Below are 16,565 nucleotides of genomic sequence, written 5' to 3' on the forward strand. Positions count from 1 at the left end.
TTAACTAGAAGAAGAAAGAAGAGGAAAAAAAGAGTAATCTGATATACTTTGATGAACTTGACCTACACCTATGGATGTAGTAGCTCAAAAGAGGGAACAAATTCTTACAGCAAGGATCAGTCCCACACACCATCCATACACATAGTAGACAGGGATGGGCAACTTGGACATTGACTACTCAAAATGGAGGGGCTACCAGTGCAAGAAGTGACTGGCTTACAAGCTTTCAAGAGGGAACCTAGATCCAGAGGACATGGAGGAAGGTGGACTCTCCACTGTGTAGTATCCAATCTGTCTAGGTGGAGCTGATGAAAGGAAATACAGATAGGTCTCTTGTGATGCAAGAGAATAATTGTGATAAGGACTGATTGTGAGGGTTGGAAATATAAAGGTAGACCTTTTGTAGCAAAAGGAGGGGAGTGATTAACTTTGTAGTCTAGGAGTGGAGATTCCTGGGACCATTCAAGGGAGAAGAGTGGAGAGAGGGACCCTACTCAGAGAAGAAGTGATGCCAGAGATGGAGGCAGAGACGATGACATAAAGAGATGGAGCGGCTGGGGACTTTAGACACAGAGGGAGAGGGCTGTGTACTGATGACCAGGGGGCAGGCTTTCAGGGTATACCATTTGGTTGGTTGATGATTCATGGAGAGGATTGTAACCATGGTAATGAACCAATATACGATAGGATAAATGTAAACCTAATGTTCTGCCATGTAAACTATCACATAATTCACAACAAAACATTAAAAACAACAATTGGCCCACCCCAATCTGTTTTGACAAGTGTTATGGATTGAACGTGGTTCCAGAAATATAATATTGGAATCCTCACCACTAGAGCTATAGCTGCAACCCCACTTGGGAATAGCATGGGGGTGTTTTTGTTGTTGTTAAGTTAATAAGGTCTTATCAGTATAGAATGTCTTGAATCTAATTACTTCTGAGCAATCTCAAAAGCATCATAGACTCAGAGAGAAGCAAGCACAAATAGAGGAAAGATAGGCACCACGTGTTTGCAGCCACAGAATTGAGACACACTTCAGTGATACAGAAGTTGAAACAAAGATCTCCCACCAACAAGGACAGAGAAGAGAGGTTTTCCCTAGAGCTAGTGCTCTGAATTCCAACTTATAGCCTGTTAAAAAGAGTCTTGGTGGTGCAATGGTTAAGTACTTGGTTGATAACCTAAAGGTTAGTAGTTCATAGAACAAAAGACTGGAGAATCTTGCTCCTATAAAGATTCCAGTAGTATAGCATCCAAATAAGTTGACATTGGCTTTATGGTATGAAGCAATGACACTAAGTCTTAATTAAAGCCATCCAAAGTAAAATTTCCATTAGGTGGAATGGTGCTTGGAATCATCTTCGCAAGAATTCTATTTTGTCTTTTCTTCGATTGGGAAAAGATGATGGCAGCGAGGTGGCTCTCCGCTCTAGAGAGTTAAGGAGGTCAGTCTTAGGCTTGGAGCAAATGAAGCAAAGAGGACTTGGCTGCATGGGTCTGCCCAGCTCAGCATTTTAAGGGAATGGGAGAGACTTTTGAGTTTCTGCATTGCCTACCCCAGCCCTCCAGGACAGGAAAGAAGGGTCAGAATAAAGAATGAGTGTTTGCTTGTGGCATCCTCTGGAATGTCCTCTAGTTTATTTGAGAGGGACTGGACAATATCAACCAACCCCACAGGGAGAATTCAAAGAAGAGTGACAACTACGTTCGGCTCACTTTTGCTGGATACAGCTGTGCACAGCATTTCTGAAGAACATATTGTTATCTAGAACAGCAGAGGAAAATTATGCAATGTGTTTAAATGCAGGTTCTGTTGTTGCCTGAACTGAGCGGTATTGACAACCATAAGTTATTAAATCCTCTGAACACAAACTTCCCATATGTAGATAGCTCTCATGTATGTAGCCAGTTCCTGGGGTTGTTACAAAGATGAGAGGCAAGGTATATAAGGCCCAGAAAAACCAAATAAACCAGTTGCTACCCAGTTGATTCTGGTTATGAGGACCTCTCTGGAGAACTGCTCCAGAGAGTTTTCAAGGTTGTGACCTTGCAAGAGCAGATCACCAGGCCCTTTTCACAAGGCATCTTTGAGTGGATTCAAACCATCAACCTTTCCATTGGTAGCCAAGTGATTAACCAATCATTTGCACCACCCCGGGCCCAGTAAAAAGTCCTCATTATTATAATAGCAATAGTGATGGTAGTTCCGACTCATAGCGACCCTGTACAGTGTTTCCAAGGCTGCAATTCTTTACGGGAGCAGAAAGCCTCATCTTTCTCCAGCGGAACAGCAGGTAGTTTTGAACTGCTGACCTTGTGGCTCGCAGCCCGATTCATAACCGCTACGCTACCAGAGCTCCTTAATAGTAACAGTAATCATAACAAAATCACTGTCAATTACTTGGTTACAACTCATAGCGACCCTATGTAAATCTTTACAGGAGCAGACAGCCCTATTTTCCTCCCATAATTAATAGTATTCTAATTAAATACTCCCAATGTGGCGCTGTTGGAAAAGCACTGAACTGCATGGTCATTACAGCTGGAAGGTCAGCAGTTCAAGCTCGTCAGCTGCTCCTTGGAGACCCTATATAGGGTCATTATGAGTCGGAATTGACTTGATAGCACTTAACAACAACATTTGAAATAATTATTACTACTAATAAAAAGTGTTAGTCACCTGTAACACTGGGTGACTAACCAAAAGATAGATGGTTCAAACCCACCAGCTGCTCCTTGGAAACCTTGACTAGACAGCACTCAATAATAACAAAGAATAAGAACACTTTGGAGTACAAATGAGGCACTACAGGATAAGCACTGGACCACAAGGTTGGTTTGAACCACGAAGTCAGAAGTTCAAACTCACTAGCTGCTCCTTGGAAACCCTATACAGGGTTGTTATGAGTCGGAACCGACTTGATGACACTTAACAATAATAACAATAAAAACAGTATTTCTTAAGTTGATTTATATAAGACAAAGTTTAGTAAATTCTTCAAGTTTTATTCATATAGGGAACAATGAAGTATTTTAGAAAAATTCAGTATACTGAAGTATTTTATAATACCAGACTCTCAGCCACATGTAGAAATTCTTTCTCTGAACTTGGTTTAACACTATACTTTTATTGAGAGTAGGTATAAGAATCATCCATTTGAACAGTATCCTCGAACTGTTCTTGTAAAACTCAAGTTTTGTGATGTGTTTTAAGAATGCAAACAATAAATTGCTATTTATTGCAATTTAAGGGAAAACTGTGATTCTAAGCATGAATCATTTTATCATAAAATGAAAATTATGCAATGATCCAACACATATCCCTGTGAAAATAGCACCATATGTTTAAGTCCAAACCCATATTCCATGATAATAAATAACTGGCTCACATTAACCATGTAAATAGGCAAGTTCCACTGTTTCAGTTTGTGTTATCTTACTTTGATAATCTATTATCCTGATTGCTGTTTCAAGTCCTCTTACAATTAAACTGAGAAGTGTCTAAAATGTACAAGAAATCCTAGGAAATCAATGAATTCAACTAAACAACGTATCATGTACACTAAATTCTCTGAAGCAGAATGTGGCCCTGTGATGTGGTCACACCCCAAATATATGGCCTTGTGTCCATTTAGAGGAAGAAACTCAGGTTTGGCTACTTATAATCAGTGATACATCTAGAAGTTCCTGGGTTTTAAGACTACATGACTCAACATTTAATGGTTCTGACTGCCAAGCTTCCTTAAGTATCATGAAACCAAGAAGTTCAGCTTCAGATTACGTTGATACCATGATCTGTGGACTATGAGAGACCTTACTGCCCTGGATCTTGCCATGTTCTGTGCACACATCCATGGCCCCTTAATTCTTTCAAATGACTGCCTTGGTGCCTTATATCTTTGTCAAACAACCCCAACAATTGAAAGATCTTCTATAGTTAATTTTTCAAGATCCAAAATAAGCAATGTTGTTGTTGTTGTTAAGTGCTGTTGAGTCGGTTCCGACCCATAGCGACCCTGTACAGGGTTTCCGAGGGGATAAATCTTTACGGGAGTAGAAAGCCTCATCTTTCTCCTGCGGAGCGGCTGGCACTTTCGAACCGCTGACCTTAAGGTTCGCAGCCCAATTCGTAACCACTACGCTACCAGAGCTCCTTAAATAGTTCTGTAAAAATCCTGTATTAATAAAACTCATTTCTTACCCTTTGTTCTTTACACAGGCATTTTTCAAGTGAACGTAGCTGGAAGGAAATATACCCTGGAAGGGAAAACAAAAGGTTATGGTGCTAGCTGTCTGCTAAGGCAGGTGGGCTTCACAATTCACTCATAAAACACAGTCACATACCCATAATAGTATCAGGAATGAACAAATACCCCTACAACGTTCTACAGGCTAAAATCTATTGTGGCTTATGTTTCTCCTTTTTAGTTCCCATTAGCTTATTAATTTGGGAATACTCTAAAATTACTGGAACAAAGATTAGAAGCCAGTTTGAAAGTATATTCTTTATAAAACTGAAGAGAAAACATTTTCAGGAATTATCCACAAAATCATGTTATGCTAATTTTTTTTTTTTTTTTTTCCAAATACATTGGTGGTCATTCTGCTTCACCTCAAAGCATTCATGTTTGTATTTTAAAATATGCATTAAAAAATTACTGCTGTAAATTTGGAGAGAATATGCATACCAAGTGCCATACATGATCTTTGATAAAACCAGCAGCAATTAATCACTCTGTGGCCATTCACATGGAGCAAAAATTACACAAAGGAAGCCATGCAAGCTCCAGCCTTTGATGATAAGAGAAATGATATGGCACAGAAATTGTTCCTTTGTTCTAAATGGCAGACTGAAAGAAGCAAAATCAGGCACATCCATTTTATTACCCATTAAGTGGCAATAGCCTCAAAAGGATTTTTGGTGTATAATCAAGTGACAAAGACAATTAAATATTTAGGAAAACAAATGTCACTTGAATATATTATCACTACTGTGGATCCAAGTAAAATAAAACTGAATACACAAATTCTGTATAATTCACAGAAATACACAGAAATGCAACTCATTTGTATTTTTCCCCCCTTCAAAGTTTTAATTTACTTCAATAAGCTAGGATACACAAGAGAGTGATCTTAATGAATAAGGAAAGGTCAGAAGTTGAGTTTTAATTGTGAAAGAGAAAGTAACAGAGAAGTGTCAATAGATTCCCCCCCCTCCCCTTAAAGCACGTTCTAAATGATTAAAACACCAAAGCTGTATCTGTGTGCCTTGTTAGATGGTCAAAAAGAATTTTAAGGGAGAACTAAAGTATTTTTGAAAAATTTAATTTGTATAGTCTTTTTTATTTTATTTTTAGTGTTTTATTGTAAATTACGTGATCGTTTACATGGAAGAACAATAGCTTTACATACATCCTATCGTATATTGTTTCATTGCCATGGCTACAATCCCCTCCATGCATCATCAACCAACCAAAGGGTATACCCTACAAGCCCGCCCCCCCCAGTCGTCAGCACACAGCCCCTTTCCCTCTCTGTGTCTAAAGTCCCCAGCTGCTCAATCTCTCCATATCATGGTCTCTGCCTCCATCTCTGGCATCACTGCTTCTCTGGGTAGGGTTCCCATCTCTGCTATTCTCCCTTGATGGTCCCAGGGACCTCCTCTCCTAGACTGAAAAGTTAATCACTCCCCTCCTTGCTACAAAACATCTACCTTTACATTTCCAACCCTCACAATCAGTCCTGATAACAATTATTCACTGTTGTATCACAAGAGACCTATCCGCATTTCCTTTCATCAGCCCCGCCTAGACAGACTGGCTACTACTCAGTGGAGTTCTACTTTCCTCCATGCCCTCTGGATCTAGACTCCCTCTTGAAAGTTTGTAAGCCAGTCACTTCTTGCCTTTGTAGCTTCCCCATTTTGAGTAGCCAATGTCCAAGTTGCCCATCCCTGTCTACTTTGTGTATAGAGGGAGTGGGTAATTTGTATAGTCTTTTGCGCTTCAGGCTTATCTAAGTGAAAATAAGTAATTCAACAAAGTTGAATGAGACAGAAAGAGGTATAAACCTACTGACCCACACCATCAAATAATTCTGACTTATAGGGACCCTATTAGACAGAGTAGAACTGCTCCCTAGAGAGTTTCCGAAGCTGTAAATCTTTACAGGAGCGATCGTCTCATCTTCAGAGTGGCTGGTGGGTTCAAACTACTGACCTTGTAGCCTAATGAGGAACCTGGGGCTCCTTAGAGAGGTGTATTTAACCAAAAAGGTTGCTAAAAGAGTTTAGCTTAGTTATAGTGTGTTTTGAAAATGATAAATAATGTAATTTTTATGTATATCCTAATGAAAGAATGGGAGTCCTGGTGTGATGCTGTGGGTTAATGCGTCAGATCGCAAAGCCATTTGAACTGCAAGGTTGGCGGTTCAAACTCATCAGCTGCTCCTTGGAAACCCTATACAAGGTCGCTATGGGTCGGAATCAACTCGACAGCACTTAACAACAACAACAATGAAAGACTAATTTAACCAAATAATATATATACGTATAAGAAATCATTAGAAAATCTGAATAGTGTAGGTAAGAGCTAAAGCGATTAGAATAAAGTTAGAAAAGCATAGGTATTCATTAGGATGTATCAAAATCACAAAGTATACACACGAAAGGCTAACACAAAAATCACATTACTTCTTACTATAATTCCTGAGGTTTATACAAATAGATAAAAGATAATGAATCATATTTTCTGCTTGGGAATTATAAGAAAGATGTTGTTTTTTTTTTTTTTTTATCACTTGGTTTGCCAATGTTTCAGATCCCTAAATCCAGGGAAACTCTTAACACATCACTAAAATAATCTTGTTTCTCCACACAAATATCTTGTAAATGATACCACAGAACATTTTAAGGTTAATTTTCTTTCCATAATGCCTGCCTGGATTTTACTTTAGCTCTCTGAGAAATTAACAGCACAAAAAAGTTTGCTTATATATAATGAGCTTATCAAGGTCTTCCCAGTACAGGTATATATCAAGAGACACATAGGATAACTATTTGAGTACTATATTTTACTTATAATCCAAGTTCAAAGAAATTTTCAAATTTAAGAAAATCCACATTAGCCTGTAGTGTTTCAACTAAGAGTCCTCACTGTAATCTCAACTGTATTATGAAATAAAACCCTATAATTGTGATTAGAAGTAATAATTTTTACCTTGACATTTGGGTTTTTTAAGGCAAATCCTCGGTACCAGCCTGTGGAAAAAATAATAATTGTCATATTTCAATTAACCATTGTAATATTTAAAAGAATAATCTGTAATATTAAAAATAATCAATCTATTTTTTGCTGCAATTTTATTCCACATGGGAATAATTAAATGTTGACATCAAACTATAGTTCAAGTAACTATAGTTTAAATATTCAATGAATAAAACAGTTTAAAAATACACAATAGTATTGGAAATTCATACTGAAAATAGAGAAACAAAAGCTGTGGGCTTATATTCTGGTTTATTCACTGTGGGGGTGGCGGTTATGTGCCATAGAGTCAGTTCTGACTCATAGCAACCCTGCACAGGGTTTCCAAGGCTATAAATCTTTATGGGAGCAGAAAGCCGAATCTTTCTCCCACGGAACAGCTGGGTAGTTTTGAACTGCTGACCTTGAGGTTAGCAGCCCGAGTCGTAACCACTACGCTACCAGAGCCACAATCAGTTATTTAATCTTGGGCAGGTTACTTGACTCTCTCATCATTTCTTCCCACTTTACAGAAGGCCATAGTAATTTTTAGGAAAATTCAAGACTATGTCAAAGATTCAGTACAGTTCCAAATTCTGTCTGCCTGGCTACAAAGACTAGATTCTTAACCACCAATCAACAGTATGTCTCCACTGAGCTCACCATAATTATCATTCTGTAGACTATCTATTATTTAATCTTGAAACAGGTTACAATCAATTTTAAGCACTATCATTAAGAGTCTTGATGTGGTGCTGTAGGATAAGCACTTGACTTCTAACTGAAAGGTCTGCAATTCAAACTCATCAGTCACTCCTTGGAAACCCTATGCAGGGTTACTATGGGTTGGAGCCCACTCAATGGCACGTAGCAACAACAACATCCTTAAGGAGAAATATATCTTCTTGTAGTTAATTGACATGATATGATATAATATTGCTGTTACATGCCATTGATTATATGATTAAAATATGGTGGTGGTGGTGGTGGTGGTGGATGTGTGCCACTTAGGTGGTTCCAACTCATAGCGCTCCTATATACAGTGTCTGAGGCTATAAATCTTGAGCAGAAAGCATCAACTTTCTCCCAAAGAGTGGCTGAGAAACTCTAGCTGCTGACTTTGTAGTTAGCAGCCCAGTTCATAACCCACTATGTTACCAGGCCTCCTTATGATTAACATATAGTTCTCTTTAAAATTATTTTTGCAACTTTTATGTGCTCAAGTTAGAAACCATTCTGCTTAATCATATAAAAATTATTTTATCATGAAATAAATGTTCTATCTAATTAAAAAATTTAAAGCAAATATGTGAGTCGTGTAGTTCCATATTATTGTTGCTCCTAAGTCTTCTTAAAAGGATAGTTTGCAATATAACAGGCCTAAAGTTGTTAGGAATCCTGGTGTGGTGGTGTAGGATAAGCACCGAAATGCTAACCACTAGGTTGGTGGTTCAAACTCACCAGTTGTTCCTCAGAAACCCTATACAGAGTCGTTATGAGTTATAACCAACTCAACAGAATGTAACAAATAACAGTAACACTTTTAAAATGAGTATGACAAAATTAGTATGAATTTGAGAATCAGAAATCTCTAGATCTCAGAATTTATTATGCCCCAAACAAAACTATACAAGAAAAATCAGATTTATCAGTAAGTATTCTACAGCATCCAAACCTTTTAGAGAATGGTGAAATGCAACGGAGAGATTTCCAGTGGTAGCATACAGAAAGGTCTTAAAACTAAAAACAGTTCACATTACCACAAAGCCCATTTTCCTCCACCAATTTAACATAGATTTCTTGTCTGTTGGTTTGTTTTTCTGGCACAACACAGAAAAACAATTGCATCTGGCATTGATATCAAAAAGTTTATTATAGTCTCTTTGTTGCTAAGTGCCATGGAGTCAGTTCTGACTCATAGTGATCTTGTATGAGATTTCCGAAGCTGTAATCAGCAGGAGTAGAAAACATCATCTTTCTCTCACAGAACAGCACGTCGGCTCGAACTGCTGACTTTATTGTCACCAGTCCAGCACTTATCCTACAGTGCCACAGTGCTTTCCATTATATTCTTAAAGGCATCAATTTACAGTTGAAAGAACAAAGACCTATGCAATAAATTGGCCATCTAATGCCAGGCTCTAACTAAATGTAATGTTCTGCTTAGGGAAACAAAACTTAATCTATAATAAACCATGATATGATAGAATGTTATCATATATTATAAATCCCTAATAAGAAAAAGCTTTTAGGAAAATGGGGATTTGGGAAATACAAATTGGACTCTAAATCTAGTTATTTTGTTAAAAAGATAAAAGAGTAATTATTTTATTTGGAAACTTTTCAAGGACTGATTGTTTCATGGAATAGGAACAAAAATATTTGAGAACATATTAGTATCTTAATTCAATGAGTTACCTACTATAAAAATTTAATAATAATCATAAAAGTTCAAATAAGAACATGAAAACCTTAGTACACATTTTTATTTTAGTCCAAATCTAGAGGGAAAAGACTGTAAGACTTAACTGACTAGAGACTCCCTGGACAGGAGTCCCTTCCTTGACATCCAGCTATCAGACCTCTGGTGGGCATTTCTGCTTACAGCCTAAATTTAAATTCCGAAAAAAGTCTTCAAGTTTGACACAGAGTCAGAAAGTCCCACAAATACAGCAGTCTAATTGCTTTCTCTATTGGCATCTATTGAATATAAAGAGGTAATATAATGAAAAAGCACAATGGCTTAAAAATATCAAATGCTGTGTTTTCCACAAGTCAAACAATGAATATGTAAGAAATAAGTTTTGTCAAAAATAGTTCTCTGTGAGTACTGGATAAATTTCAGAGATAAACAGAGGTTTGGGCAGAACTTGTAAACTTTATGAACTATCGAATTTTGAGACGGTTGTTCAGACAACCTCAAACAATAAACACTAGTCCACTTACCGTCACATTTTTCCAGGATCTGAACTGTATCACCAATTTCCAAAGACAGGCCATAGGGGACAGTTCCTCGAAAACTGGCAATTACTGTAAGAGATGAAATAGAATATGTAAAGATAATCATACCAGCCACCCTGCTTACTATTAAATGCTATTAGAGAAAACAAAGTAATGTGCGTAGGTGATATACTTTATAAGCTAAAACTTGTTAATTTTATGTATTTCTAAGACAGTCAATCTTTGAAATTTATTTATATTGTCAATAGCTTGGCCCAATGAGTATTTTAAATGTGCACTTCAAAGATAAAGAGTTTACCAAAATATTAAGAATACCATCTAGTGATATATATATACAGAGAAATGAGGGGCACAAATCCTGTTATTAAGTTTACTTTTCTGATAAATTGTTTGAAGGAGACACCTGCCCCACACCTCTATTAATCTCAGAAATGTTTTCCCTAGACTGTAAACTCCTCAAGAGTAGGGAAAATGTCTATTCGCTCACTATTATATTCCTAGGGCCAAGCACAGTATATGACACAAAAGCAGGCTTCTGGTGAAGAAGCCATTGGTGAAATTTCATTTATTAATGACAAGATTCTGCCCAAGGGCTAAACATACAACTGCCATGACAATTTCCACGTGCCTTTACTCACATACATTTGGAATGTGATTTAGTATTTGGCTTTTTAGTATTTGCAGGATAAGCACTAGACTGTTAACTGCAAGGTCAGCAGTTCAAACCTATCCCTTGGAAATCCTATACGGGATCACTATGTGTTGAAACCTACTCCATGCACTTAACAACATCAACAACAATGATTATGGACAATTTACTGAGACATTTTTGCAGGACTGAATAGGGCTAGGAAATAATATGAAAATCTGTGCATACATTAGTCATCCCTTGGCAATTCCAGGAATATACGGAGATTTGTTGAAAACTCTGCAATTCCCTCTTTATAACAATTGAGTCATAAAGGAGACAAAAATGGAAAGGTTAAAAAAACTGAGGTTCCTTAGGTGGCACGAATGGCTAAGTGCTAGACTAACAACTTAAAGAATGGTGGTTCGAACCCATCCAGAGAGCCTTTAGAAGACAGACCTAGCAATCTGCTCTGAAAGGCCATAGCTTTGAAAACCCAGTGGAGCTAGCTATTCTCCTCTGCACACCAGGGGCTGTCAGGGGGTCACCCTGAGTCAGAATCAATTTGAAAAAAATTAACAATAACAAAGAAAATGTACCTCCACACACAAAAAGAGAAATGGTATTTCCGATTGAGTACTAAGCATGCTGAAATCAACTTAGAATTGATGCCAAAAGAAAATGACAGCAAATGTTATAACCACATGGTTTTTAAACGCCGGGAATTCTGAAAGCAAATTTTATAATTTTGTTGCTGATAATGAGGTTTACATACAACCCAGATACCAAAAGTAAGTTGCTGCTACTTTTGAAAATGCTTGAAGGAATACACAAATCTGTCAAAAATCACGACATGCCAATAAATAATGGGCTTTTAGAGAAGTTTAAAACCCTCTTATGACCTCAAAACCAAATTAACATTACAGATCAAAACAGAGGACAGAAAATATAGCGCAAAGTGCATCAGATGAATGAAGATAACTGCATATTAACCGTTGAGAGGATTTTAGAACACTAATTCATGATGTCATTCTCTAACTATACCGATAAATGCCTTATGCTTCATACTAATATGCCAGAAGATGCTTGCTTGAAAAATAATCAAAAGTCTGTACAGCTTGACAGATTATATAATTTCTGGGACTTCATCTTATAAGGGATCATCATGTGAACAGACAATAGATTGACTGCACTTTAAAAGGTTTCAAACCAAGCTCGCACCCAGAATTGGGTGTTTCATGGTGTTTCAACACCATTCCACCATTGATGTCTCTATTACAGGTCCAAGTGCATGGACTTCCAGATGCAGTTCTATACGCAACTCTTATCGCTCATAGAACAATCTCAAATCCCCCATGTTTCCCATGAATTCCTCCTTCACTACCAGCTGCCTCCATTTTCACTTCACTCCCTGGAAAACAGCATCCACACTCCTTTAAAGACTTAACCCTTCTGATCCAGTCTTCCCTGTCTTCTGTCACTGTTCTTAACTGAGCTCACCCTTTCACAAGTCCCTCTCTGGAGTCTTGTACTGATTTTGTCACACTATCACATCCTTCTTCTTCGAATCTTCTTTCTTGACTTTCCTTTTTTCAAAAACTGTTTTATTGTGAATTATGTGATAGTTTAAATGGGAGAACATTCATTCATATTCTCAGAGCTTTACATTCATCCTATTGTATATCGTTACATTGCCATGGTTACAATCTCCTCCATGCATCATCAACCAACCACAGGGTATACCCTGCAAACCTGTCCCCTGGTCATCAGCACAAAGCCCCTCTCCCTCTCTGGGTCTAGACTTCCCAGCCACTCCATCTCTCCACCTCATTGTCTCAGCCTCCATCTCTGGAGTCACTGTTTCTCTGGATAGGGTCCCACACTCCACTCTTCTCCCTTGATGGCATCAGGATCCTCCGCTCCTGGACTGCAAAGTCAACCATTCCCCTCCTTTTGCTACAAAACGTCTACCTTTACATTTCCAACCCTCACAGTCAGTTCTGATAGTAATTATTTACTATTGTACCACACGAGTGCGATCCCCATCTCCTTTCATCAGTCCCACCCAGACAGATTGGATACTACTCAGTGGAGATTCTACCTTCCTCCACGCCCTCTGGATCTAGGCTCCCTCTTGAAAGCTTGTAAGCCAGTCACTTCTTGCCTTTATGGCCCCACATTTTGGGTAGTCAATGTCTAAGTTGCCCATCCCTGTCTACTCTGTGTATGGAGGGAGTAGGAATGATCCTCGCTGTAAAGATTTGTTCCCTCTTTTGAGCTACTGCATCCATAGGTATAGGTCAAGTTCATCAAATTCTATCAGATTACTCTTTTTTTCCTCTTCTTTCTTCTTCTAGTTGAGCTCTGATCATCCAATCATTGAAGCCAGGTCAAGTGGGTATTATCTTTAAGTGTGGGTGTTCTTTTCTTACGATCTGGATGCTTCACTCTCCACTCTAGTCCTCTGTGGCTATGTCACTGACTCTGGGCCTAGGAGTTCCGAGGTCTTGCTAAACTGCTGGCCAACCAGGTCCCTACCTGGGTTCACAGGAGTCTCTTGAACATGGTTGGACTTAGCTCGAAGCTTCATTGCTGTTTTTCCCTCACTTTCCCTTATCAGTGACAAACGTGGTCACCATTGACTTTCCTTTTAAATGGTGGTGTCACCCAGGTTTGTATTTCAAGAGGCTGAAGTGTCAAGGGGCACCTCTCATAACTAGTAAACATCCAAGCAGTAAGTATTAACCTGTAGGTCTTCCTGGAGAGCAGTACCTTCCAGGATATAGTTCAAGGCATGACCATGGTCTCTACCCTCTAAAATGGCAAGCCACTTTTCATCTTTGTTTTGTACAAGTAATGCCACCTTGCTGTATACTGAACTCATGAATAGATGAATGAATGGTATATTCAGGAAGGATAGCTGGGCTTCAAATTATGAATGAGAAATTAAAAGAGGAAAACAGTTCTAGGCAAAAGTGCAAATATTTTTAAAACATGATTTGCTCATGTTTGTTAGAGATAGCTGTGTCATCATAAACTAAGGGAAGCTGGTTTAGAAGAATAAAGATTGGAAGACAACATATGCATTAGAAAACCACAATTTCCATTTCTACATTTGAGCCTAAAGCATATCTTTTTTTCATATTCCACTTTGGAGACATTTCAATTAAATCCTTTAAAGTTCCTCCAAGTGGTCTTATATGAAATAAGTCTGTAGTTGAAAATTTATCTCATCCTTGATTATACTATTAATTTGCATAAAACTCTTCACATTATAAAATTTCCAGGACCATTTTCCCCCAATAATACTGGGAATTATTGAACATGATCTCACAGTACCTTGATTCCTTGATTTCTTTTCCTTGTTTTCTTATGAGCTGCTCAACTTGAGTAGCTAAAGAAAAGGTCACAGGGAATGAACCCTTCATAGAACTGGGAATACAGTGGTTCAACACAATTGTTTTAGTCCTTTGAGCCCTGAGAGTAAGATTTTAAACCTCACCTAACAACGCTGCACAGTGTGCCCATCCCTGCCCATTTACTACTATGCAAAATTTTATTTATAATGACAGATATGCATATAAACCTCGTTTATACTCAAGTTCTTTGAAAAAAATGCATGTAAGATGAAAGCACTACATTTATTGCAAAGTCGTCTTGAAAAGCACGCCCTAAACAGCTGCCTTACAACGTCCTTTCTTTATAGAATGCTATCAGTTCATTACCTTTTGACCATTTGCTCAAAATTAAGTAGCAATGAGAAATCTTCTAAAATACAACTCCAAAATATGTCCTGTGTAGATGGGAAAAAGAAATCAAAACTAGGACTGTAAAGTGTGGACTTGTTTCTTAGTTTCAAGGATAATATTTCCTCAAGTAAAGAACACATCTATAATTTGAAACTTTTAAATTTAGGATGGTGATATTTAATCAGAGTTCTGTGACTTTTGAAACTGAAAGTGGAAAATAACGATAAAAACCACTCTAAGTCAATTATGTAACCCAAGTCCCAGACAATAACACATTCTCCATCACCGTTGTCGAAGTGATATTTACTGGGATTCTACTTACCACAATTCAAGTCTGGCCCAACATTACCCTTACCCTTTTTGGGCTGACAATCTAAGATGAATGGAACATAATGCAGGAGAAATAATGAAAATGTTTTGTCCCTTATGACATAAAAGAAGCAAACTCATCCTTCAAAGTCAGATGAGACAATTTGACTTTGTCTTACTGAGAAGAGAGTCCCCAGCTCCTAAAGAGGTTGTGGTCAGAGAGGTCACTTGTGAGCTGACCACTTTCACCATACTACATGGTGCTGTTAGTCTCAAGTTCTGAGGTTGTCCCACAGAATCAAATGTAACACAAAAAAGGGAAAAGGTAGAATTTCTGAAGACCCTTGATGAAGGCTGGAAGAGAAAAGAGAGAGAGAAAGGGGCTCAAGCAAACAGAATTATTCTCAGGGAATTTCATGAAATGGTGACCTGTGAAGGAAGACAAAGAGATCTGCACACATGCAAAATCCCACCTTGGGGAATGACAAAATATGATGGGGCAAATCAAGTTAATAGTTTCATCAGACACCATACCCTTTTGTAGTGATCTGAAGTCGGGCTATGGAGCCTGGTGGCACAGTGGTTAAGTGCTAGGCTGCTAACGGAGACAGATGGGGCAGTCTGCTTCCGTAAAGATTACAGTCTTGGAAACCCTATGGGGCTGTTCTACTCTGACCTACAGGATTATTCATATTGAACTTAATGACAATGAGTTTGGATTTTATGTTTTGGGGTTTGAGGGAAGATAGAAGTCACTTGTTGGTTGTCATGGAGTTAATTCCATCTCACAACAACACCATGTGTGCGAGTGGAACTGCTCTATAGGGTTTTCAGTTTCTAACCTTTTACAAGCAAATCACTAGACCTGTCTACTGAGGCACCTCTGGGTGACTGTGAACTGCCAACCATTCCTTAGTAGTCTAGCACTTAACCATTTGCAATATCCAGGGACGACTTGGAAGCCGTTTGGAGATTTCTAATTTTAGGGGGAAATATTTGCACTTTGGAAGTATGGGGCATATGGTCTTTTTCTTTTATCCTCTTCTGTTTTTCCATTCCAGAGGACAAAGTTAGGTGAAAGTCACCATTCTTAACTTCATGGAACTCCCAGATATCAGTATGACACCTGACACCTGGACTATGTAGGTATGTGGTCTGGAAAGACTTAAAAAAAAAAAAAAAATCAAAGGGAATGTGAGAGGAGGAGATCAGGGTGAGGTTCTCCTGGTCACTGCTCTAAGGCAACATCAACTCATAAGAGAAAATAAGGAAATACTGGGTGTCACCTTCTAGTGCTCAGACTTGCCATGCCTTTTGGGATCTTCTTCTTGGTAATGGACTCTACCTGTGGGCCACAGACATGGCATCATACCAGAGAATCACAAAGGTATTCCCATTCTTAATTCCCAGTTACCATGGTCAGTCCGGAGGCATGTCTCATGGCTCCCATGTGCCGTAGGTGGCTTTGAAAAATGATAAAGCGGACTTAATAAAATTTCTTTGTGTATAGTATTTTACAGGTGCCATCTGAAATTATATTGCTGTCCTTAGCTGCCAAAAGAGCACTACTACCAGATGGCAAATGCAAACTGTTTTAGCTGCTGTCATTGGAGTCACAGGAAACGTAAAACCATGTTGTGGGTGACATGATACATATCCCAGATTGCT

General features: G+C 38.3%; 1 protein-coding gene across 1 annotated transcript in view; it reads right to left on the reverse strand.

Annotated features, from left to right (window-relative positions):
* DOCK4 (dedicator of cytokinesis 4) overlaps positions 1 to 10,317 on the reverse strand; it is a 360,754-nt gene extending 350,437 nt beyond the window's left edge. Inside the window, exons 1-3 of the mRNA XM_006859354.1 lie at positions 10,197 to 10,317; positions 7,224 to 7,264; positions 4,208 to 4,263 (exon numbers count right to left, since the gene is read on the reverse strand). Of these exons, the coding sequence (XP_006859416.1) occupies positions 4,208 to 4,263; positions 7,224 to 7,264; positions 10,197 to 10,317 (218 nt within the window). The remainder of the gene's footprint in view (positions 1 to 4,207; positions 4,264 to 7,223; positions 7,265 to 10,196) is intronic.
* Positions 10,318 to 16,565: the final 6,248 nt, after the last annotated feature.

This window comes from Chrysochloris asiatica, unplaced genomic scaffold (genome assembly GCF_000296735.1).
Source record: "Chrysochloris asiatica unplaced genomic scaffold, ChrAsi1.0 scaffold00032, whole genome shotgun sequence".
Taxonomy (NCBI): Eukaryota; Metazoa; Chordata; class Mammalia; order Afrosoricida; family Chrysochloridae; genus Chrysochloris; species Chrysochloris asiatica.